At 45.9% G+C, this 25,295-nt stretch overlaps 1 protein-coding gene across 1 annotated transcript in view; it reads left to right on the top strand.

Annotated features, from left to right (window-relative positions):
* LOC126500003 (serotransferrin-like) overlaps positions 1 to 25,295 on the top strand; it is a 47,372-nt gene that overhangs the window by 4,155 nt on the left and 17,922 nt on the right. The window contains 13 exon segments of the mRNA XM_050139584.1: positions 347 to 523; positions 1,169 to 1,301; positions 2,245 to 2,300; positions 2,752 to 2,930; positions 3,984 to 4,161; positions 5,789 to 5,940; positions 7,302 to 7,392; positions 8,749 to 8,778; positions 10,422 to 10,577; positions 11,980 to 12,109; positions 14,710 to 14,774; positions 16,839 to 17,023; positions 18,642 to 18,828. Of these exon segments, the coding sequence (XP_049995541.1) occupies positions 347 to 523; positions 1,169 to 1,301; positions 2,245 to 2,300; positions 2,752 to 2,930; positions 3,984 to 4,161; positions 5,789 to 5,940; positions 7,302 to 7,392; positions 8,749 to 8,778; positions 10,422 to 10,577; positions 11,980 to 12,109; positions 14,710 to 14,774; positions 16,839 to 17,023; positions 18,642 to 18,828 (1,719 nt within the window).

Below are 25,295 nucleotides of genomic sequence, written 5' to 3'. Positions count from 1 at the left end.
CCCTTGTCACCAGAGGACGTAAAATACTTTGAGGGAGGCAGCGAATGTGAGCCCCTGTTGTTATAGTTCCATGTTCCCCGTGGCTTTGGGTTGGTGGGCAAGAGCAGGGTAAACGGAGCATTCTTGACCCTTGTGCAGGTGCTTCTCGACCCTGTGTTTTCCTGAGATGATGTTACAAAGGTTCCCTCAGCTTTTAAGCCAACAGAGGTTCCTCTGACTTCTTACAAGCCAACTAACTGCACCTAGATTACCCCTGGGTCTCTCTTCCTCGATCAGAGCCAAGCCCTGATGAGCGGTGCTTCCCTGTGCTATGTCAAAGTACTCCATTCACACTGTCCCCTTTTAGAGCCACAAACCTCCTACATGGCTGTGGCCGTGGTGAAGAAGGGTTCTGGCTTCCAGCTGGACGAGCTCCAAGGCAAGAAGTCCTGCCACACTGGCTTGGGCAGGTCTGCAGGATGGAACATCCCCGTCGGCTTACTTTTCTGTAAATTTCCGGAGCCTCGCAGTCCCATTGAGAAGGGTAAGCTGTCACCTCTCTTCCTGGATATTTTGTTAAGGTCACGCAGTCATGATTAGTCAGGCGGGTAGACTGAACTCCAAGGTGGTGGCGAGAAGTCGAAACGTCTAGAGTGGCAGGTCCGTGGTACCAGATGCCCACGGGGGTGTCAGCTGGGCCCTTTTTGTCGTTGTGAGCTCCCAATACCCCAGCAGAGGCTGTCCTGAGGAGGGAAGGAAAGGACAGATGGGTTCGCAAAGGATTTCCATATTCACAGCAGCTGCGCCTGCTCCCCACCCCCAGTTCCTGTCTGGAGACGTGATTCACTCCGCTAAAGGGTGCTTTGGTGCCACCTGCTGGGCATGAAGTTGTTCCGTACCTCTCTAGGCTGTTCTACCTCCCCGAGAGGCGCCCTCTGTCGGAAAGATCTGGGAAGAAAGTGGTTGAACAAAGGCTAGCAGGAAATACGGACTGGTGTACTTCAGAGGGTACCTGCAGGGCAGAGGTTTACCTGTGCCTGCTTAGAAACCCTGCTCAGCGCGTGCAAGGCGGAGCCAGGAGTGTGCTTGCTGGCTTCATCGCTTTTCTGAATCGCCTTAGGAGCCCAGGCAGGGAGGCATTAATGGCATTGTGCTTACGCCTTGTTGTCCACTTCTTTGTATCGAGCAGCTGTGGCCAGTTTCTTCTCGGGCAGCTGTGTCCCCTGTGCAGATTCGGCATCCTTCCCCAAACTGTGTCAACTGTGTCCAGGCTGTGGCTGCTCCTCTCTCCAACCGTACTATGGCTATGCAGGCGCCTTCAAGTGAGTTGAGATGGCCTCTCTGGTGACCAGTGCTGAAAGTCCTCAAATGGCGGTTCTTTGCTGACCTAAAGCAGATCCTCGCCTGCCTAAAGTCACATCTAGGGAGCTTAAACTTCTCCCAAGGAGGCAGGGGTACAACCTGGAACTTTCAAGGCTAGGCTAGCGGCATTCCCTTTCATCTGATGTAATAGCTCAAGCCCTGTTCTAGGAGTCCTCTCCTCTCTCTCCTCGGAGCTCTTGCATCTGGCTGGTGTCTCCTCTCATCCAGCTGGCCAGCATCTGAAGGGACTAACACACCCCTTGTGCCTGGGGATGTGACAGAGCCTCTGCCCCTATGACAGCAGTGAACCATGCTTAATGTACTGGACACTCCCCTGTCCCCAACCTGACAGTACATTTGGCCTTTTAAAATTATTTTTAACATATATTTTGATCATATTATTTCCCTTCCCCCAACTCCTCCTAGATCATACGCACACATACACATACGCACCACCACCACCACCAACAAAGGTCAAAACAAAAGAAACAAAAAACAAACCAAACAAAAAGCACATGGGTTAAAAAAAAAAAAAAAAGCTTGGAGTCTGTTTTGCATTGGCCAACTATTCCTGAGACATGGGGCCTGCCCTGAAGAAAACTGATCTTCCAAGAAAGCAGCAGTTGCAAGTAGCTTCCTTGTTAGGAGGGGGACTTTGTGGCTGGTTTCCTGCTCTCTCTTTTTATCTCGCTTATACCCTGAAGTCCACATGGCCAGAGTAGAAATACCATCATTTTCTGCACTAGGGATTTGAAGCATTTTTACATTAAAATGTTTTCACCTTCTTTTTGCCGGTTTGGGGTAGAAATGGAGGGGCATTTGTCCTGTGTGAGCTCATCCCCCCTCTCAGCAGTATTCCAAATGTCAGCAGACCACCAGAGTCTTTGTGCTTCTTTCCCACAGGTGTCTGAAAGATGGAGGTGGGGATGTGGCCTTTGTCAAGCACACGACCATATTTGGTAAGTGATTGGAAAAGCCTGGCAGGTTTCCTGCCCCCTTTTGCGGTCAGTAGGCAAGCACAAGCTTGCATGGTTTCTCTACCATTGCTTGAATTTCTACATTGGTAGAGACAGGTGCTTTTGGGGTCTCCACCTAGATTATGGGCCCCTTTCTACCACTCAAATCACACAATGGCTCTTCTTCTAGGGAAGAGTTGCCATAGCTAAGGTTTGGAGATTGGTCTGGCTGACCCTGGCCTGTCAGCCATCTTGCTGAATTCAGACTCATGGGATGGAGGCCGTCATTGCTTCCCTAGTTCCCCCCAAACCTCCATGCCTTCATCCTGTTTTGGGCTCATCTTCCCGCCTGTTCCTCAGCCCTCAGAGATCCCTCCAGGTCCTTCAACTCCTGCTTTCTCTGATAAGAGGACTGCAAAGGTGGGAGGGGCTCACCTGAACTTTCCCTCCTCAGAGGTTCTGCAACAGAAGTCTGACAGGGACGAATATGAGCTGCTCTGTCCTGACAACACCCGCAAGCCAGTGGATCAATTTGAGGAGTGCCACCTGGCCCGCGTCCCTTCCCACGCTGTTGTGGCTCGAGCTGTGGACGGCAAGGAGGACTTGATCTGGGAGATCCTCAAAGTGGCCCAGGTATCCACCCCCCCCCCCCAATTCTCTCCCACATACTTACAACTCCGTGGTCAGATCTTCTTGACATCTAGACATACTAGAACAGTCCTTGTGTATGTTCAGGAAACAGAGGGTGCCCTGCCACATCCCCAGCTGGGACGCCTGGTAGGGTAGCAGGAGCTTCCTCTGGTATCAATATCCACCATGAAGACGGACGCTAAAAAACAAATCCTGCACTAGCTCAGAATTGAGTATAATAAAGGGTCATTTATTTAGGGGTAGACTCACAGATCACAGTCCTCTGCTTGAGCCAGAAACAGCAACCGAAACCAGCAGCTGGAAGACAGAGAGAGCAAATACACACTTTACATCAGCAATTATAGGATAAAAGGCCATGCCCAAGTGGGCAGATAACTTAAAGGCTACTGGCTGAAGGCTTTCCTGCAGCACACCGCCTTTTGACCAGTGACACATTTTCCATCTAAGGTAGGCCCTTAAGGCCCAGAGAAAATCTCAAAAGGCTCTCCTAAAACCCAGAAGGAAAGAGCATCTCTCTTTTTCTCCCCACTCCTTGTCTCTCTCTCTCTCTCTCTCTCTCTCTCTCTCTCTCTCTCTCTCTCTCTCACACACACACACACACACACACACACACACACACACACACGCTGACTGTAGAGGCACTGACTTCCCCCTGCCAGTTCTGTGTCTCTCTTGGCTGGGGTTGGTTAAGACAACTGCCTCTGGTCCAGCCTACTTATCTGTCCATCAAGAATGCAAGGGGCAGCCATCCAGTACCAGCCTCCGCCCTAGGCTCAGTCCTTGTTCTCAGCTAGCTCTCGGCCACTAGGGAAGACAGGCTCAGAAGCACAGGGAAGGAGACAGTGGGATGGTTCTTCCAAGGCAGTGGACGACGAAGGTGCTCGGTGATGGAGAGTATGCCTGAATGTACTTCTTTCCCAGGACCTCCAAGTTTCCCGTGGTTTTAAATCATTTTCCTGGAGTTTTTCCTTGTTCTCCTCAGTCCTGCCACTAACCCTCCCTAATCCCTGCTGCTCTGTCTTTTCCCGGAAACAGGAAAATTTTGGCAAAGGCAAATCCAAAGACTTTCAACTGTTCGACTCTCCTCTTGAGAAAGACCTGCTGTTTAAGAACTCTGCCATTGGGCTCTTGAAGATCCCCTCGAGAATGGACTACAGGCTGTACCTCGGCCACAACTATGTCACCGCCATTCGGAATGTACGGGAAGGAGAGTGTAAGTACTCAGGAAAAGCCGGGTGCCCCCAAGGAATGTGGGGAGCTAGGCAAGGTCAAGAAAGCAGCCATAGTCTTTCTGGGGACTGTCAGCCTCTCCTGATGTTCCTATTTCTGTCTCTTGTTTGTGAGCCCAGGGCTGGAGTGATGCTGGGTAGCATCCACCATGAGAGGGCCTGGAGATCACCCAGGGCTTTGAAGGCTGTTCACATTTTAAATGACCTGGGTTGGTACTAGTATCATTTCCTCTGCATAAATCAGGGTATTCCTGTGCCCTTTATGAAGCCAATCAGACTATTACAAAGTAAATAACTCAAAGTTTCTGCAGATTGCACCTCTCTTGTCAATACTGTGGTCAACACAAGCCTAATGAAGCTGTAGGTCTAGGGAGGTTGATCTTGCCCCGAGTTTCACTGGGGCACTGGAAGTCTGCCTGGTAATTTATTCATTCTGTGGATATCTGTTGAACATCTAGCCACACTCTGCTAGATGCTGGACTTAAAACTCATATTAGATTCTGTTGTCCTGGAACTTTCAGGCCAGGGGGAGGACACATGTTTGAGAGATGGTCACACTACTGGACAACTAATCACAAAGTGAGAAAATGGAAAATAGCAACAGCAGTAAAATAGTGAGGTCCTACAGGAGTGAAAAGCAAAGTCAAACAGACCTTCCTGGGCAAGGGTTGAGCCCCTGTGAGGGCGTGATCTGGGGGCCAAGCTGAAAAGATGGGCATGTGTCCATTTATCTGTCTGTTTGTCTTTCTTTCTATCTATCTTTTTGCTGGACATATATTATAATGACTCCATGATAGCACTGCTTAAATGGGAGGGTGCCCTGGTGAATGACACGGTGTGTCTCTTTCTCTAGCAGAATTTACATTTCCCCCATGTGGAAACCTATGGCAAACCATGAACGCAGAAATAAGTGATTAGTTAAAAGTGCTGTTTGAAAGAGAAGGGAGGGGGCTGGAGAGATGGCTCAGAGGTTAAGAGCATTGCCTGCTCTTCCAAAGGTCCTGAGTTCAATTCCCAGCAACCACATGGTGGCTCACAACCATCTGTAATGTGGTCTGGTGCCCTCTTCTGGCCTACAGGCATACACACAGACAGAATATTGTATACATAATAAGTAAATAAATATGAAAAAAAGAAAGAGAAGGGAGAAAGAAAAGCGTTCAGATGTTAGGGTGCCCTGAGGCTAGAGAATCAGCTTTTCAAAAGAAAAGGCTGGGGTCTAGAGGTGGCTCAGTGGTCAAAAACAAGTATGGCCTTTGAGAGGACCCTAGAGTGTCTCCCAGTGCCCATATTAGACAGGTCACAACTGCCTGTAACTCCGGCTCCAGGGCTCTGACACCCTCTCCTAGCCTCTGAGGGTACTGTACATGCACAAACCCACATATAGAATCGTACACACATACTTAATTAAAACTAAAGACAAATAATCTTACCAAAGAGGAGAAGCTGAATTTAAATGAAATTAACCAAAATTGGTCGACTGTCTCCCGTAGATGATTATGAGTTCCTTGAATGGGATCTATTTATCTCCTTTGCATGAAGCAGTCCACAGCATTGACATATCCCAGACAGCAGCTTTCCTGACCTCTGGTTCTTCTTCTTGAACTCCAGGTCCAGAAAGCCCCAGCAGCAGCGTTCCAGTGAAGTGGTGTGCCCTGGGTCACCACGAGAGACAGAAGTGTGACGAGTGGAGCGTGAACAGCGGAGGGCAGATCGACTGTGAATCGGCAGAGACCACCGAGGACTGCATCGACAAGATTGTGGTATGGCCCTTCTGCCTGTCTGGGGTAGTGTCCCCAACACTGGCCAAGGCGGCAAGTGTAGCTAGCGCGGTGTGGAAATCCCCTTTCTAGAATCCTTGATTTCATGGTCTGAGCTCAGCTCCGTAGGAGTTTCTAAGCCTTAGAGTTTGTGGGTCTGAAGGGTGCCTCCAGGTTCCTTTGGCTCTTTACATTAGCCATGTCCTTTTGAGTGGACTGAGATCATAATTTGCCCTGATGAGTGTGGAAGGCCTCGGTTTTGATCTCGCAGGCAAGTACACGTCTGCTTAATTGGTCAAAAATCACATTCCTTATTTTCCTATAGAGAATCTTCAAAATCCTCAGCCTGAGAAAGAAGAAAATAAGAACCCCTTGTCATCATATAACTCAGAGAAAACCCTCTTATTGCGATCGTGTCCTGTAGGTTGCTTAGCACCTCCCCCTTCATCATCTCTTAGAAGCCTCTCTTGATTTGGCGTTATCTTAGAGAATGCGCTGAGGTTCTGCCAGGGCGGCAAGCCTGGCGAAGACAAGGAAGCTACTAGCTTTCACAGAGTGCCCCTCCCCCCATCTGGCTATTCTTTAAGTTGAACCTTTGGATGTTGCTCTAGTTGCTACTGTGGCTGAGTCTGTTGATGGTGGTAGTATTTGGAGACAGGGTCTCAAGTGGCTGCTGTTGGTCAGTTCCTGGCTGAGGCTGAGCTGCTACACCCACATCATTCTGCTTCTATCTCTGGCGTGTTGGGATCATGTGCCACTATGCCACCACCTAGGCTTAGGGTTGCTCAGGACAAGACCTCAAGCCTCAGGTATGTTCGGCTGGTACTCTACCAACTGAGCCCAACTGAGCAGTAGTTTCAGTTGGATCTTTGATAACAAACTCGTAAATACATGGAAACAAAGTAATACCTATTGACAACTTGCCACTGTCAACTGATCCTTCTGGAGTTTCTCAGCTCTGCTTTTGAGCTTTTAAAAACAACCCTGTGCTTTATAAGCTCTCAGTCACAAAGCAAAGCAGACCACCAACCCTGCTCCTCTCTTGGCATTTTAAAATATGACAGTATTTTAGCGGCATTCCATTTCATTGTTTTGCCTGAGTCGAGGCAAGAAAAAATCAAACCAAATTAATGCAAAGCCTACCAACTCAAAACCTGAGTCTATTTAAAGGGATGCTAACACCTGGGTGTGCCTGACCTATCACTGGCGGGGGAGGGGGCGGGGGGGGGAGTCCAGTGCCAACATCTATAGTTTCCCTGGCTTTATACCTTGTGCTGGGAAGGACTTTCAAGGAGACAGTCTAGAAGGGCAGGTGGCACAGGAAGTAGCAACTCTCCATTTGCTGTGACCTGCTTTCTTTGCAGAATGGAGAAGCTGATGCCATGAGCTTGGATGGAGGATACGCCTACATAGCAGGCCAGTGCGGTCTAGTGCCAGTCATGGCGGAGAACTATGGTGAGTGTGCTGAGTGCCTGCTTCTGTGCTTTCTTCTTTCTGGGCTATGGCGAGGAGAACCATAGCCCAATTTATCTCAGAGCTGTGATAGCTGTGATAAAGTGCCTCCTGCCTGGGACCCTCTGTGGTTGGTTTCTCTTTTTCACTCTTTTTTGCTCTCTGGGAGGCCTGCCACCCAGCTCTCAATTACGGTCTTATTACTTATGAATGCCCAACCTTAGCTTGGCTTATTTCTAGCCAGATTTTCATAATTTAAATTATCCCATCTACCTTTTGCCTTAGGGCTTTTTTTTCCTTTTCTTACTTCTGTAATCTTACTTTCACTCTTACTCCGTGGATGGTTGTGTGGTTGGGTGGCTGGTCCTTTCTTCCTTCCTTCCTTCCTTCCTTCCTTCCTTCCTTCCTTCCTTCCTTCCTTCCTTTCTTTCTTTCTTTCTTTCTTTCTTTCTTTCTTTCTTTCTTTCTTTCTTGCATGCTTTTTTTTTTTTTTTTTATTATGTATACAATATTCTGTCTGTGTGTATGCCTGCAGGCCAGAAGAGGGCACCAGACCCCATTACAGATGGTTGTGAGCCACCATGTGGTTGCTGGGAATTGAACTCAGGACCTCTGGAAGAGCAGTCAGTGCTCTTAACCTCTAAGCCTGGCTGGTCCTTTCTTTTCTCCCTTGTTGATCTCCCTCTTCCCCATTTTCTCCTCCTATTGATTCTCTGTGCCTATTCTTTCTCCTGTCTTGCTATTGGCCATTCAGCTCTTTATTAGACCAATCAGGTGTTTTAGAGAGGCAAAGTAACGCAGCTTCACAGTTAAACAAATGCAACATAAAAAATGTAATATGTCTTTGCACCATTAAAGCAAATGTTCCACAGCATAAACAGATGTAACACATCTTAAAATAATATTCTGCAACACTCCTCCCCAGTCTCTGGGACTCCCTCACCTAGAATCTCCACAATTATCTTAAAGAATGAGGGTGGTGGAACCGTCCATCATCCCTGCTATGAGACTTCTGGTATGAAAGGGATCCCACTGCAGAGTCTATGTGGGATGTCTGGAAAGTCTTGCAATGTCCAGCACTCCTGCTTTTCCCACTGCCTGTTGCAGGACGAATACATTCAGTTAACATCCACTGCAGGCTTGGCACACAGCGAACAAGACACTTGAAATGTGGTTTGTGAATGAACCCTAGAGGTCCAGCACCCAGGTGAACTCGCAAACTCTGGAGAGTCTTGCCTTAGTGTCAACCAGTGATGTGTGCAGTTGTATCCACTTTTTTCCTTGTTGGTGGCTTCATGAGATGGGCATGATCTTCCAACCTATACATAAATGCTTAATGCTGTATTTTCCTTCCTCCAGACAGCACTGATTGTGGACAACTAGAAAAAGGTGAGTTGAATCTGGCAATCACCTTGGAAGGGAAATCCTCATTGTTGGGGGAAGCGGTTAGGCAAGTTTATAAGTCAATGGAGAGATACAGTTTCAGAATGCAAAGTGCTGCGTGAGGGTCAGCATTGATCAGGAGGGCTGTGCTTCTGCGCTCCCCGTGACTTAGACATGGGGCTTCTCATTTCATGTTCTAACATAGGTATTGTCCTCTGTTAGGACTCATGGGAGGATCCAGGGATATAGAATTTATGAGTGGTTTAGAATCCTAGAAACAAATCTAGGCTCTTCCCATCTCTTCCCTCCATTATGAATTAAAGTCTTCAGAGTTTTAGATGAGAGTTAGCACAGCTAAGGAACCCTACTGATGTGGTCCTTGCGGGACCGAGTAGAGAGCGTCAAAATACTGATATCTAGGAGTGTGGATTTTTCTGCCCATCCAACCAGGCTGGGCCCAGAAATTAGACTAACCAGACTAGGGCTCTGATTAAAGATAGATCTAAAATGATGCAAAAGAGTGAGCAGGAAGCCTGACACCGAGACCCAGTATTCAGACTCCTTAGGTTGTATTTCACGGTCTGGCCTTGACCCCGCAACTAAACACAATCTTCTGACTTATAGCATATCTAGAAAGAGCTGTTATTATTCCACGGATAACAAGGATTGCTTTCTGTTGGGGAGAATATTCTGAATAAATTAAAATAGAAAACAGGATTGCAGGTTGGTGTTCTAGCCCCTATTAGAGGATATGTTTGTACTGCCGAAAAGGACAACCGATTTGTTCTTGGTGTTTCCATTTTGCATATCAGCTCTGGTATAAAACTATATTCCCCTTATGAGAGAATGTCTGGTCTGATTAACCCCCAGGTATGTTCATTATAAACTCTTAGAGTTACATTTGCTTCCTGGCATCCATTTCTCTGATTTAATGCTTTGGAAAGTAAGTTACAGGTTTCTAACTCAATAACCTTGGCCTTATGCACACAGGTGAGGGTTATAGGGCAGCCGTTTCTATAATGATAATGTGTTAGCACTTTTGCTTTTTATTTTCACATTGTCTGGGTGCCCCATGTGTATGTGGGCACGTGTGCGTGTTTGCGATGCACCGTGTAGAGGTCACAAGTCAACCTCAAGTGGCTTTTCTCTGAAGTCATCCACTTTGTCTTATGAAACGGGGTCTTTGATTGGCCTGGAGCCCCTTTAGTAAGTAAAGCTGGCTGTGGGTGAACTCCAGGAATCTGTCTGTTTTCATACTCCTTTTCCTGAGATTATAGGCACATGCCACATACACACACCACCATGCCTAGCTTCTTTACATGGGTTCTGGGACTGAACTCCAGGCTTCATGCTCTCGGGGCAAGTACTTTACCAGCTGATCCATCCCCCCCACACCCATTATTTTTAAGTTGATAGATAAAAACATTTAAAAACTGTACCTGATCACGGGGCACCACGTGATCTTAGTGCTTTGCTTTTGAACTTCTTCCTGCTAGACTGTCCTGTTCTTCACCAGAGTCAGCTACTGGGGAGCTCCTTTCATGACACAGTGTGCTATTTAGGACATCCTTGCTGTTTTATAAAGACAGTGGCATCTGCTGGAGGTCCCAGAGACATTAATAATGATCTTGGTGGCATCTTTCCTGTAGGATATTATGCTGTGGCAGTGGTGAAGGCATCGAACCGTGACATCACCTGGGAGAATCTGAAAGGCAAGAAGTCCTGCCATACCGCTGTAGACAGAACTGCTGGCTGGAACATCCCCATGGGCCTGCTCTACAGTAGGACCAAGAGCTGCAAGTTTGGTGAGCAGAGCTGGGAAAGGAACTTGGTGTTGTAGAGAAAAGGGGTCCTGAGAAAGGCTGTGGGATCCAGGTCCGTACACGTGAAGTCTCATAAAAGCAAACCTCTAGGAAATAGCAGAAAGAACTGGAAGGGCTACAGAGCCAGGGAATGGAGTGGGCATGATTTGTCTCAGTTGCACATAGTGGCTTCAGTGAATATACATTTACATTTCTTCTGTCCCATGAAGAAGACCAGACGTGGGCATTCCATGGCTGATAGGGTCTTGAAGTCTCCTTCCTTTCTCCCACTCCACAGTTCCCATCAGAGCACGTCCATGTTCAAAGCTGTCTTATAGTTTCCAGGGCATTCATGCTCCAGGCAGGAATGAGAGAAAATGAAAGCTTATACCAGCTGTGATCCGTGTTTGAAAGGAGCCTTCTGGACATCCAAGCAATTATTTTTGCTATAACTTCCTATTGTGCAGATCTTAGGTGTGTTATCATACACCTGCCTGCACACACCTGCCACAAATCAAGCTAGATTTGTGTTACTGAGGAACGAAGTGAAATGGACATTGGGGAGACACTACGCGATCCCCGCTGTGGGGGTCCTATGATATGACTATGGGGGGGGTCCTGGGTCTCTTACGGTGTTGGTCAAGTTCCTGCTCAGCTCCTAGGAGTCTTCAGTTTACTCTGTGTCCTCTGAAGATCCCGAGTGGAGTTTGTCTCTACCTCCTAAGTTTCTAAGTAGAAGATCCCAACAGACAGACATTGACAATGGCTTTGCTTTCTGTTGGCTTCCTGAGTTCTTCTTTCCTAGTGCCTCCAAATTTGGGCAACTCCTTAAAAATGAGAGAACTATATAAACCTGACTGTGATCCCCGCAGCCCTAGCATATGGAGGCACTGGAAATGAGGACGCATCTCTAAGCTAAGATGCTCTGGTACCTCAGAAACAAAGCCCACCTGGAGCCATGGGCACAAAACACAGGCTCCTGACCTCTGACCCCTGGACCCTCTGGGACCTCCTGGACTTTCACAGCCGTGGATGCAGCCAAAATGCGGGGGGAATTCCCTGTTCTTCTCTTCAGCTTTGAAATGAAAGGGGAAACTCCAACAAACACAACACAAAGCAAACAAACAAAAACAGTGGCACAACCTCAGAAATTCCATTTCTTCATTCTTCAGGCTGGAGATGGTGGTGCTCAAAGCCCCCTACCACCCCCCCCAAGCCGGAAGTGGGCGGTTCACAAGATCCTTTCCCACCCTTGATAGGTTTCCTTCAAAGGCCTGCAGTCTGGTGATTCTGGGTTGGTGGGTGGCAGGTTTCAGAGTGAATTATTTAAATCCCTGTCATGTGTTAAGTAAGCCATTAGAACTGACACCTGAAGAAACGGACTCTCTCTTGTTCTTGGGTCCAGATGAATATTTCAGTCAAGGCTGTGCTCCTGGATACGAGAAGAATTCCACTCTTTGTGACCTGTGCATGGGCCCAAACAAATGTGCTCCGAACAACAAGGAGGGATATTTTGGCTACACAGGGGCTTTCAGGTGAGTTTTCCAATCCTAACATATAATGATGCCTTAGTCTTGGCCAGATTTCTTTTAGGAAGTGAGATGAGGTCTTATAGTATTGGTCTGTTAAGTGTTGCACATATTAGGATGAGAGATTTCCCCACCAAATGTAGAGATGGCGTGTGAAGGGGCCTCTGGGTCCCCACAGAGCTCTGCCTGCCAGACCAGTGAGACTGACAGGGGATGCTGCTTAGCAGTTCTCGACTGGGGGCAGTTTGCCTCCTGTTGCCTTGGCAATGTCAAGAGATGCTTCTGATGGTGGTGATGTTGGCAGGGGTGCCTCTGGCATTGAAGGGATGGAAGTAGATAAATCTCTACAGTCAGCGTTAATTAACAAAATCCCAAACGTCACTAGTGCCAAAGCAATGTACCTTTCCATAATCAACAAAATATTGAGCCAGGGGTTTGGCTCAAGCTTTTCCATGCTAACCAAGAACCATACTCATTTTGAAGTAGAGAATAATGAAGAACATGATTTCTAAATTCCTCTCTACCATAATATTTTATAGAATCTCTATCATTTTTTAAACTTAAATATTAATGTTTGAATTACATATATGTATGTGTGCTGTGTGCAGGCTACCCGTGGGGGCAGAGGAGGGCATCAGATCCCACAGAGTTAGGGTTATAGACGGTTGTGAGCTTCCTGGTGTGGGTGCGAGGAGCAGAGCTCAGATGCTCTGCAAGAGTCACTTAACTGGCTGGGCAGTGGTGGCACACAACTTTAATCCCAGCACTCGGGAGGCAGAGGCAGGCGTATCTCTGTGAGTTTGAGACCAGCCTGGTTTACAAGAGCTAGTTCCAGGACAGGCTCCAAAGCTACAGAGAAACACTGTCTCAAAAAAAAAAAAAGTCACTTAACTGCCCAGCCACACCTTCTGTTATGTGGTCATTCAGGAATCCATGTTTGATGCTATTACCACTGAGCCTCCCAATAACAGAATGAAGAGTAAAATGCCATTAAGAACAAATTGCGAGAGGAAGTGTGAACCATACCACACACACTTCTGATCATACCGAAGAGGATAAGGGCGACGTAGGGTCTCAGGATTTGGGAGATGTAGAATACAATGCACCCCCTTTGACCTATTCCTTGTCCTTTTTGCTAGTGGTAGCATGTTTGAGAACTACAGGAAAAAGAAAAAGCTCAAACTTTGCTTATAGAAACATATTTAAAGGGCTTCATTTTCCAAAATGTCTTATAAAACTCAGATATGACATGGAATTGTCAAACTAACAGACTCTTAAAGAAAACACAGCCAGTTTAGGGCACAGTAGTCCCTTCACCTTTTCAGTGACTGTGCACAGAACTTTGGAAGAACTGCAGGAAGAGGCAGGTGCTTTTTCTTGATGCAAGAGGGGGAAAGGACAGGGTCCACTGTTTAAGAGTCTGATTTACTTGGATCAGCGCATAGTTACTGAAGCACATGCTAGTTCAACACCTACATGTGTCCGCTTTCAAGGGGCTGCAGTAAACATGGTGGAACCACACACAACAGGGTTAATGTTGTGGTTATTTGTGTCTGGGAACTTCTGGGAGTTGTCTTGTGGCTCAGAACTCTTTGTTCTCTATCTGAAACACCCTTCTCAGATGTGTATATGGGCCTTGCTAGAGTCAAGGGCATATGCATCAGGTTTGCTATATTTTCAGTCTTTCTCAAATGAAAAAAAGAAAGAATGAGAGAAAGAGAGGGATAGAGAGAAGAAGAGGGGGATAAAGGAAGGAAAAAAAGAAAACCAAACAACCCAAAACAGACCCCCCCCCCTGCATGCTTCCTGGATGTTAAAATTATTTTTTAAATGAAGTACGGATACCACAGATTGAAACTTACAGTCTCTCAAAAATGTTACACAGGCATTTGGGGCTTCAAAAATCTGAAGGGATGGAGTTTCTCATCCATATTTCAGATAACGGGGAGTTATAGGGGGGTTATCCTTAGAAAACTGATTCCCTGTTCCCTATGTTCATGCTGGGGAAAGCATATAACCTACTAACGAGTGTACTAAAAATATGATGTAGAGGGTGGGAGACGGCTAAGTGGGTAAATGTCTGCCACACACACATGAGGACCTAAGCTTGCATGCCTAAAATCCACAGAAAAGCCACCAGCGTGTGTGTCTCAGTGCTTGTGGGTGTGGGATGGAAAAAAGACAGGTGGATCTCTGGAGCTCACTAACCGGCCAGTTTAGCCAACAGAGGAGCTCCAGGTTCAGTGAGAGACCATGCCTCAAGAGATAGACAGGGGTCAAGGAAGATACCCAACGCTGACTTCCAAATTCTGCACATGTGTATACACGTGTGCAGGTATGCACACCCACATGAATGTGCACATACTCTCCCCACCCCATACACAAAGAATAAGGAAAAAATTATGTAGTGTGTGGAGCTGAGTTTGTGGAACTGCATAGCAACTTGGAGGCTTTTGCTTTCCTTATTATGCATGTTGTTTAGCAATAGAATGGTCCTAAGCCTTGCTGGCATCAGGTGGCCAACCTGGGTCTGTACGATGCCTCTGAATGACATGTATCAATCTGACCTCCTGTCTTCTTTCTCCCGCATATCTGGACCTGTTCAGGTGTCTTGTTGAGAAGGGAGATGTAGCCTTTGTGAAACACCAGACTGTCATGCAAAATACTGAAGGTATGTGTGCTCCCTCTCCTCTTCCCTACAGAATCTGGGTCCCTGCGATTTGCTGGGGTTCTTTCTTGCCACCAGAGGGTTAGCCTGATCTTGTTCTTTGTCACCTTAGATTTCTTTTGTGCTTTTCTAAGAAAGTCTCTGATTTCTAGGCCTTGACTCCCCACTTTTTCATAAAGACTCCAAAGTCTATAGCCTCCTGGCTATCGTTTATCTAAGAGACATGACCTTTCACCTCCTTCAGCGCCTCTGATCTCCAAGCTTCTATTTTTATGCAGAGAATGCTGGCATTGAAAACCCCATTGCACACATGCACAGCCTTCATAGTTCTCTTCTCATAGCTCCTGACTTTAGGTAGAGAACGTTGTTATAATTCCCTGCCAGTGTCTCCCCTTGTCCCTCCATATAACACAACAGTACTTGGGAATCAAGGCCTTGCTCATGCTTAAGCAAGACTTTACCACTCAGGGTGGTGGAAGCAATTTGGTTATATTAGAATTAAGCCGAATTTACTGTTCCACATCTACATGAGCCCATTCACATTCAATAGAACTTATCATTCCTGTAGTAGCCAACAAAATTAAAAACACTCCACGTATCTATAAATGGAAGGATGGCTTAAAAACACAGTTCTATGCCACACCATAGAATGAGGCCCAGTTATTTGAAAGAATGACCTCGGTTTCCATAATGGTAGAAAAAAAAGTAAGGTATATAAGTAGCTGAGAAAGAACTACAGAAGTTTATTTATGTTAAGATTGAATGCTAAGAAAACTAACTATAAGCTTGTAACATTGTGTAGACCCATATATAGGTAAATGAGTATAAGAGGCATAGATGGAGCCAGGCAGCACGCCTTTAATCCTAGCAGAAGCCAGCAGATCTCTGTGAGTTCAAGGCCAGTGTGTTCTACACGACTGAGTTCCAGGACAGACAAGGCTACACAGAGGAACCTGTCTCAAAAAAAAAAAAAAAAAAAAAAAAAACAACAACAACAAAAGCAGCCATAGATAGAAACACAAATTGTGAAATTGAGATTTTAAGGATTGGAATCAAAGGAACCGGTGGGATTTGGGAAATGCAGAAGTGAGGATTTTCAGTTCATAAGTAGACACATTTAAAAATACTCTCATCCTGGTCTCATGTCGTATTTATTCAGTTATGGAAAGATTCTTGAGAGAGCAACGAATGAGATGAGAAAGGTTGCAATCCTGCTTTATGGGAGAGAGATGAAAACTGGCTAAATAAAATGCCAGGAGGAGCTATGGAAAGCCTCAGGTCAGGCAAAGGCGTTTAAATTGACTGACTGATTAATTAAGTTTTGCAAAGAGAATACAGAAAAGATGAGGCAAGCAAGCAGCTGAGACAGGACGTTTTCACCTGGGACCAGCATAAAGTCAAACTGAAAATGTTGGTCTTCCTTCCTTCCTTCCTTCCTTCCTTCCTTCCTTCCTTCCTTCCTTCCTTCCTTCCTTCCTTTCTTTCTTTGGTCTGGAGGTGTGATGTGTGCAGAGATGGGGAAACTGACTTAGAGTGTCACATTCTCTCCATGTTGGAGCCAGAAGTACAAAGGCTTTGGAACTTCATTGTTGTTTGAGACAGGCAGTCCTCACTCTGTATCTCTGGCTGGTCTCGAACTCACTATGTAGACCAGGCTGGCCCCAGACTCACAGAGATCCATTAGTTTCTGCCCCCAAAAGCTGAGGTTTAAGGTGTGCACCACCATGCCTGGCCTTTTAATAAATACTTTGATGTTGTTTACCTTTGGAATTTAATAGAAATGAAGACCTTAATTTTTTTAAACAACACCCATGGAACATGGTTCTTTTTCATTTGACGGAGAGGGAATATCGGAAAGGAGTACTCACCAGTAATCTCTTGTGCACTGAGTACCACCTGAGTGTTCCTTCCTCCCAACACTGCCATAACCCTGCACACGTGCTTCTGTGAGCCAGAAGGCACAGATTTCCCACACGCCAGCAAGTCAGGGACACCTCCCCCCCCCCTTTACCCCTTCCAGTAACTAAAATGGTCAGATCCGGCTGATCCACCCTTTTCTCTATCCAGGAAAAAACCCTGATGCATGGGCTAAGGATCTGAAGCTGACAGACTTCGAGCTGCTGTGCCCCGATGGCAGCAGGAAGCCTGTGACGGAGTATGCCAGGTGCCACCTGGCCCAAGCTCCCAACCACGTCGTGGTCTCCCGGAAAGAGAAGGCAGCCCGTGTTAGCACGGTGCTACGTAACCAGCAGGTATGGACCATCCAGGGTCTCCCACCATTTAGTTCTAACTGGGGCAGGTTATTTGGAGCTCAGAGCTGAGCAAAGCTTCGGTGTAGACATTTGCTTCCTGAAAACTATAATTTGGAGTCCTGAGATTGTGGATCAGAACATGCAAGTTTAAATCTCAGCTCGGCAGCTTTTCTATCCGTGCCGTCTTAGATGTATATGGCTTAAATTTTCCACTCTTGGTTTCTTTACATATTAAACGGAAACAGTTAATAAAAAAAAAAAAAAGTGAAGTAAGCACACAAAGGCGTAGGAAATGTGTGTCTAACGAAGGGGCTTACAGCGTGTTAGCTGGGACTGGATCCCTCAGACCTGGCTCTGTTTCTGTGGAATTCCTAGTCACTAGAGACGAGTTCCCACCTGATTCCACGAGTCGAGCCCTCAGGACCTGGAATCTGCTTTCCAGCCCCTTTTGACCTTGACTCAGGGATTCCTTTATTTTCCTCAAGTATGTTTTTCTGAAAATGAGGATGAACGATCCTGCTTCCTAATGTTCTTTCATACAAACCTTGAGGACCGGAAATTATTTCTATTTCTCATGCTTAGACCAGTAGTTGTCCCATGCTCTTAACAGTTCGGAAAATGCTAGAGTCTCACCCTCAGAACAACCCTGTCAGGGGCAGCCTGGGGGAGGAGTTTACAGGGCAGGTGCTGCTTGAATACTTGAATCCCCGGAGCCCCTCTACACACAAACATCACTCTGCCTTCTGGTGTAGCTTCCTGCATGTTAATCTGTCATTACTTCTAAAAGAAAAGAAAACAAAACAGGATAGCATGTCTTCAAAAGCCCCTTTTAATAGCACATTGGTGATAACAACGAGTGATGTTTCTAGTTTGACATTAGATTTGGGTCAAATAATCTTACAGTAGCTAACAGTTTCTTATCAGTGTTACCAACATTTAAAGAGTGAAATTCTTTAGCCTTTTGACAGTGTCTTAAACCTCTGCTTCTTACATAGATCTTTTAAATACTATGTCAGCTCTACAGAGTTCAGAATGAAGAAGAGGGCACAGGATGATAGTCACGAGCATTCAAGAATACTCCTCGCGTGCGATAGGAATGCTAGACTGACTTCCAGCGCCCTCATTTTACAGCCCTGGGCTGGGAGAAGCTGCGTGGCTGGTCCAAGACACATATAAAATGTATCCAGACGTGAACTTCTATTGGTTTCTTTTTTACCATTCCTCTGAGAGGGCGCATGTCTGATGTCTTTTTGGCAACCATACTGGAAGGGGCATATTATTTCTTCTTCCTTCCTATGAACACCTCTGAGACACTTAAGCCACGGAACGGAAATGACATCAGCAAAGGTGGGAGTGGGTAGTGAGAGGGGTTGGAGGTCTCAGAGGACAATAAGATAGGGGTGTTCAGAGGACTTTGGGGAATTGTGGAAGCATGTGGTTTAGGTTCAGGTGGGTATAAATGGCAGATAAGAGAGGTGGAAAGTTCCTAAGGTGTATTCCGGAGTTTTCCTTTGGTTTTCCAGGGCTGGTTGGCTTGGAGTTTTCAGCCTCCTGCAATGCCAGCGTTTTCCGCTGCTCAGGGATGTGTGTTCACAGGTATTCTCTGTTCATTTGACAGGGTGCATTTGGAAGCAATGCTGATTGCTCTACGAGTTTCTGTTTGTTCAAATCTACCACGAAGGACCTTCTGTTCAGAGATGACACCAAATGCTTGTATAAAGTTCCAGACGGCACCACATGGGAAAAATACTTAGGAGAAGACTATGTCCAAGCTGTTGGTAACATGAAAAAATGCTCAACCTCACGTGAGTAGAATGAGCAGTGTGGAGAAGTTGCAAAGCAAACCCAGTGGCAGGAGTGGCAGCTATAATAGAGGAGTCAAGCGTGGCCTTTAGGAAATAGTCACACGGGCAGGATAAAACCTAGCCGATACAGCAGGGTGGGTTATATATAGCAAGGGGACCACAGATCCAGGACTCTAGGGCGGTGAACTTATTAGATGTACATAATCCCATCTTATTTCTAAGAAGACAAAAAAGGGCACCAAGTTTATTAGTGGTTCTTGTCCAATACGGCAACCACTAACAAGATGTGGCTACTTAAATTTAAGTTACAGCTGAATTAAATGCAGATGTCATTTCCTCAATTCCATCCAGCTACAATTTTCACGAAAAGTAGCCACAGCAAAGAGAATATTGCGGAACATTTTCTTAGACAGGTCTGATCTGCAGAACGTCAGTCGTGATAAGTTCTGGCTAGCTCTAGTTGTCAAGGCCGTCTGGAATGTCATATGCCAGGCACTGAAACAGAATAAAATGTGGTTGTGCAGTCTGTTTTGGGATTAATCGAACCACTTGGAAGCATTTGGAAGGTGTGAGAGAATCCATGTGGTGAAAAGTGGTTAGTCTTCGACTGCAGTTTGTTAGGTGAGACTTGGTCCTGATTTAAGTTGCTATCCTAGAGATACAGTTTGCATGAGTCTGTGCTGCTGCAGGGTGCTGCTGCAGGGTGTTGGCACTTTCAAGGTATCCACGTGTGGGTTGGTAAGACAGTTCAGTGGGTGAAAGAGCTCGTACCATCAAGCTTGTGGCTTGATGACCTGAGTGTGATCCTGGTCTGACGGTAGAAGAGAATATATGTGTATATATATATATATATATATATATATATGCACACACAGGTTGTCACGTGCAGTTCTAGTATAAGCAATGTGCTTGCTGATGTCCACTGTTACAAAATCCAAGTCAATATTTCCTTGGCCTTTATGCTGCCCAAGATGACAGTCTAACGTTGTTATTCTCCATCCCATCCCTAGACCCAGCTTAGAAGTTGCTGGGGACTGCTAGCCACCATCTGCCTAAAAATCTCAGCAAAGAGTCTTCATGGACAACTTTTAGCTATATGAATTCAGGTGCAGAGCTTCACCCATTAAAAACAAGGTAGAGCTGGGTGGTGGTGGCGCACGCCTTCAATCCCAGCACTCTGTGAGTTCGAGGCCAGCCTGGTCTACAAGAGCTAGTTCCAGGACAGGCTCCAAAACCACAGAGAAACCCTCTCTTGAAAAACCAACCAAACAACCAAACAACAACAAACAAGGTAGAGGATGCCGTGGAGTAGGAAAGTTGTGTTACAGCTACTGCATCCTTGGTGCGAGGCCCTCCCTGTGGTAGGCACAGGGGCTATGTAGGCATGCAGAGATGGGCATTGGAACAATGGGCCACAACATGCAGCAGAACAATGAGCCTTGGCACCCTTGTGTAAATATAAGTGGATTCTGAAGGCCCTACCTCTCTCTCTTCTCTTCCCAGGACTCCTGGAAGCCTGCACTTTCCACAAAAGTTAAAATCCAAGAGGTGGGCGGCCGCTGTGACAGAGATGGGTGTTCCCGTGATCCGTGGACTTCCCTTGGCCCCTGCGGCCTGAGGGGTTCAGGCCAACTGGGTCCATCTTCATGTTTGTGTGTCTCCATGTACTAGAGCACAAAATAAAAATGACCGCGACTTTATATTTCCCAAGCTCCATTCTCTTCTAAATGTTTTCAACAGGATTTCTTTCTACAATCTGACTATATTTGTTTGCAACTGAAGCTTGTCTTCTGAGTTCAAGATTCAGGTTGTCAGGGCTGGTGAGATGGCTCAGGGGTAAGGGCACTGACTGCTCTTCCAGAGGACCCGGGTTCAGTTCCCAGCACCCACATGGGGGCTCATGACTGTTTGTAACTCTGATTCCTCTGATTCCAGAGGCTCTGATGCCCTCTTCCTCTCTGCAGGATCCTGCATGCATGTGGTACATATGAGCTCACACAACCACATACACATAAAATAAAAGATTAGAAAGTAATTTAAGAAATAAAAGTATTTTTTAAAGAAGTAGAAAAATTTAGGTAATCTTTCCCACAGCTCTGGGGTCCACAGACACAGTTCCAGGGTCTAGCCCAAGAACAGTCCCTTTTGGAAGAATCTCCTCAGTCACCCTAATAGAATCAAATCCATACGGCACACACGCGGGTGTGTGCACATGTGCATACACAAGGCGCAAGAAAGAGGAATTTGTTACAAATAAGTGCCCCAACGAGTACTGGGAAAGGTGAAAGAATATCTAATTTTATTAATGTGTTTTGACACCATAGCCATGGTCTAAAAGCGAATCTGAAACAGCTTTTGCTAAAAATCTTCTTTTGAGCCTGAGAACATAGCGATTTCTGTCATCAGTCAGTGGGCTGGGGTCCTTTTACATCACTCAGTGAGCCATGGTGGGCAGGCAAGGAAAAGCTCCTCAAGTGCTGGTCACTGGGAGCTTTGGTATATAGGGTGTCCCACAGTAGGGGGGAGGGGGATGCTGCTGGAGGCAGGCTGGCGGGCCAGATGGCGCCCTCTAATGTTACAGTTCTCCTTTAGGGCTGCAGGTATTGGAGCTTAGCTGTCACTTAGCCAAGAGCAAAGACAGCAAGGGCCTGGGTAAGCACTGCTAATTCAGAAGTAAAAATGTTCCGTGCCCCAAAGTCTTGGCTTCTCTGTATAAAATGAACATTGAAAGGAGTGCTTCAAATAAGAATGGCCCAAGAGCACAACATTAACACTGACAGTGACTTTAGCAGATTTTGATAGTCTGCCTAGTACCCAGAGAGAGTTGGAGCCCTCCCCCTGTCTCGTTCTACCCTATCTCCTCCGGCTCTCAGTCCACTTTCCTGTAAGATTCAGCTCATTCCTCACAATTATCAGTAATAAGTAGTTGGTTGAACACATAGAGACTAGTCATCAACTCTGTCATTTCCCACCCTGATGTAAGTCACTGCTACCTGCCAACTCTTCAGCCAACTTACTTCTTTATTCTTAAGCCTGTTTCCTGCACTTCCTGCAGGTGTCTACCCTCAATAATCCTAGCACTTGGGAGGAGGAGGCAGAAGGTTCAGCAGTTCAAGGTCATCATCAGCATAGCAAGTTTGAGGATGGCTTGGATAACATGAGAACCTGTCTTAAAAGATACACACACACACACAACACGCATACACACACATACATGCGTGCGTGCACGCACGCACACACACACACACACACACGAATACAGGCATATACAAACACACTTTCTACCATCTAACTCCAACAAATTTTCACCTGATAATGTTTAAGCAATGTTTTTTTTTGTTTTGTTTTGTTTTTTTCCCAAGCCTCCGTTTATTAGAGTCATTGTTACAGCTTATATAGGATGAGGAGTTTGGCTTGTTTTTTTTTTTTCTTAAAGAGAGGATGATACAAGATCTCACATGTGGTGGAGTTTGGTGTGTGTAGAATTTACTATAAAGGTTAGGCTCTGTGGTGATTTGAATGAGAATGACCCCATAGGTTTATATGTTTGAATGCTTGGTCCCCAGTTGGTGAAACTATTTGGGAAGGATTAGGAGGTGTGGTCTTGTTGGAGAAGGTGTGTACACAGAGTGTTTTTTGTAGGGACCACTGGCCAGCTCCCAAATAACCACGCCGAGACTTAATTATAAATGCTCAACTGGTAGCTTAGGCTTGTTACTAACTAGCTCTTACAACTTAAGTTAACCCATATTTTTTTTTTCGAGACAGGGTTTCTCTGTGGTTTTGGAGCCTGTCCTAGAACTAGCTCTTGTAGACCAGGCTGGCCTCGAACTCACAGAGATCCGCCTGCCTCTGCCTCCTGAGTGCTGGAATTAAAGACGTGCGTCACCACCGCCTGGCCTAACCCATATTTCTTATCTAAGTTCTACCTCGTGGTTCATGGCTTATTTCCTCATTTTCGACATGTCCTACTTCCTCTTCTTCTGACTCGAGACTCCTGAGACTCTGCCCTTCTTCTTCCTAGTGTCCTCCTCATCTGACTCTCCCAGCTATCGGCCAGTCAGCTCTTTATTAACCAGTAAGAATAAAACACACACACACACACACACACACACACACACACACACACAGTGTACAAAGATGGTTCCACAGCAGAGGCGTGTCACTGGGGATGAATTTTGAGGTTTGGAAAGCCTACACCAGGCCCAGTTTCTTATTCTCTGCCTCCAAATCAGGATGTAATTCTGATGTGCCAGTGCCGTGCCTGCCTGCTGCCACACTCCCTACCATGAAGTTCACAGACTCACCCTCTGAAACTGTAGGCATGCTCCCAATCAAATGCTCTTTTCCGTAAGTTGACTTGGTCATGCTAATAGAACAGCAACTAAGACAGGATGTCACCGGGTCAGGCTTTGACGTTTCAAAAGCCCACACCATGCCCAGGTAGATCTCTTTATCTCTGCCTTGCGCTTGCTGTCTTAACATGTGAGCGCTCAGCTGCTGCTCCAGTGCCTGCCCGCCTGCCTGCTGCCATGGTCCCCACCATGATGGTCATGGACTCTATTAATCTCTGGAACCCTGAACCCCAAATTAAATGTTTCCTTTTATTAGTTCTCTTTGTCATGGAGTTTCTTCACAGCAATAGAAAGGTAGCTAAGACAAACTGTTCTCAAACTCGTGGCCATCATCCTGAATTAGTCTCTTGAGAGCTGGGATTATGGGTATCAACACCGCCCCTGGCTCAAACAGTGATAAGTCTAAAGAAGAAGCAAAGTGTGTGTGTGTGAGTGTGTGTGTGTGTGCACGTGTGTGTGTGGTGTTAGGACCATAAAAATAAAAGAAACAGAATGTGTCATGATTTCTGATAGTCCTAGTACCTTAACTGTCAGTAATAATTTATAACCTGCCTTTTTAAAACTCACATCCTCAACACTTCTCTTTGACCTGAAGCCCTTTATCAAATGAATCTTACCACATCATGGCAAGAGGTTTAAGCATATAGAAGCCTAACTGCTTGTAATCAAATCCCAGTTCCACCTCTACTTATGTGCTCATGGGGAATTACTCAAACCCTTCCCCGGTGTCCCCTCTGTAAAGGTGGAGTGGTGAGTCACTGTGAGGATTTAACAGATGAGTACATTAACAGTACCCCAGAAAGCGCTCATTACCAGTAGACATTAGTCCCATTCTCGTTACCGTAGTCTTCCTTACTCGCACTTCCCCACACTTCCAGAGCCCTGAGCTCACATGCATCCTTATTACAGGGGCTTCTCTGCTACACAAGAGTCTATCAACAACTGCCAGAAACCTTTGTTTTATTTCTATACCACCGACTCGGGGACTCTCAAGGAAGCCCAATTGATTACTGACTCCAAATGAAAGCCAAGTACATATTTGTGGCACTTTATATCTCTTTATTCAGCCACCTGCTTGAGAGTGGCTCTCAGATTTTCCAGAAACACCTGAAACAGAACCTAGACAGGCAATTTCATTCTAGCTTCCCTTTCTCATTGGGTCCACAGCCTCACTCTCCCTTAGTAAAGTCTTTCATTCACCAAAGGACACATTTGCTGTGGACTATTCCTTTACACAGTGTGAATATATGTTGCTGGGATTGGTTTAATAAACAAGCTGACTGACCAATAGCTGAACAGGATGAAGTTAGGTGGGAAAGCCAAACTGAGAATGATGGAATGAGGTTGGGAGGAGTCCAGAGGAGTCTGTGACAGACACAGAGGGAGCAGGAGATGAATGTGACATGCTAATAAAGTTGCTGCCACATGGCCACGTGGATATAGGTTAATTCAATAAGGAATTATAAGGAATATAGGAATATAGGTTAATTCAAATGTAAGAGTTAGCTAGTAATAAGCCTGAGCTATTGGCCAAGCATTTATAGTTCATATTTAGTGTCTGAGTCGGTTCTTTGGGACCAGGCCTGGTCAGGACAGGAAACGTCTGTTTACACAAATTCGTCTTTTCAGTCACCCAATACCAATGTTCTAGGAGAAAACCTTGATTATTCTTCTCTACTTAAGTCATTATCTATATATTTTATAGTCATTACAACTTACATATTTTATCATCTAAATACCCCTGAAATTTGTGCCCTCCATTCCACACTTTTAACCTGTGTTAAACTCTGTGTTGCCTAAATATGACCAGAGACTCCTATTGGTGGCCCAGCTTCAGTCTTTTCTCCCCCAAGGGTCAGATCTCTGTAGATCTGCTAATTGTCCATGTCACCTTCAACTTGTTCCATTCTGAATAAACTCTAGGTTCTTCAGCACAGCACACTAAACCCATCCATGTCTGAGTTCTACAAACTTCACCGCTGATTTTCTGCCACTTTGGCTTAAGTGAACATTCAATTCCATTTTTTTTTTACATAGTTTGTAACCAGTCACTCAGCATCTTGTGACGACAAGGCCAAATGAGTGGCCCAAAGTGTGCTGATTTCATCTGTG

The sequence above is a fragment of the Alexandromys fortis genome, unplaced genomic scaffold (genome assembly GCF_014885135.2).
Source record: "Alexandromys fortis isolate MF-2015 unplaced genomic scaffold, M_Fortis_MF-2015_v1.1 scaffold_36, whole genome shotgun sequence".
NCBI classification, from domain to species: domain Eukaryota; kingdom Metazoa; phylum Chordata; class Mammalia; order Rodentia; family Cricetidae; genus Alexandromys; species Alexandromys fortis.
Note: the sequence above shows the minus strand (reverse complement) of the source record. Positions and strands in the feature narration are given on the sequence as shown.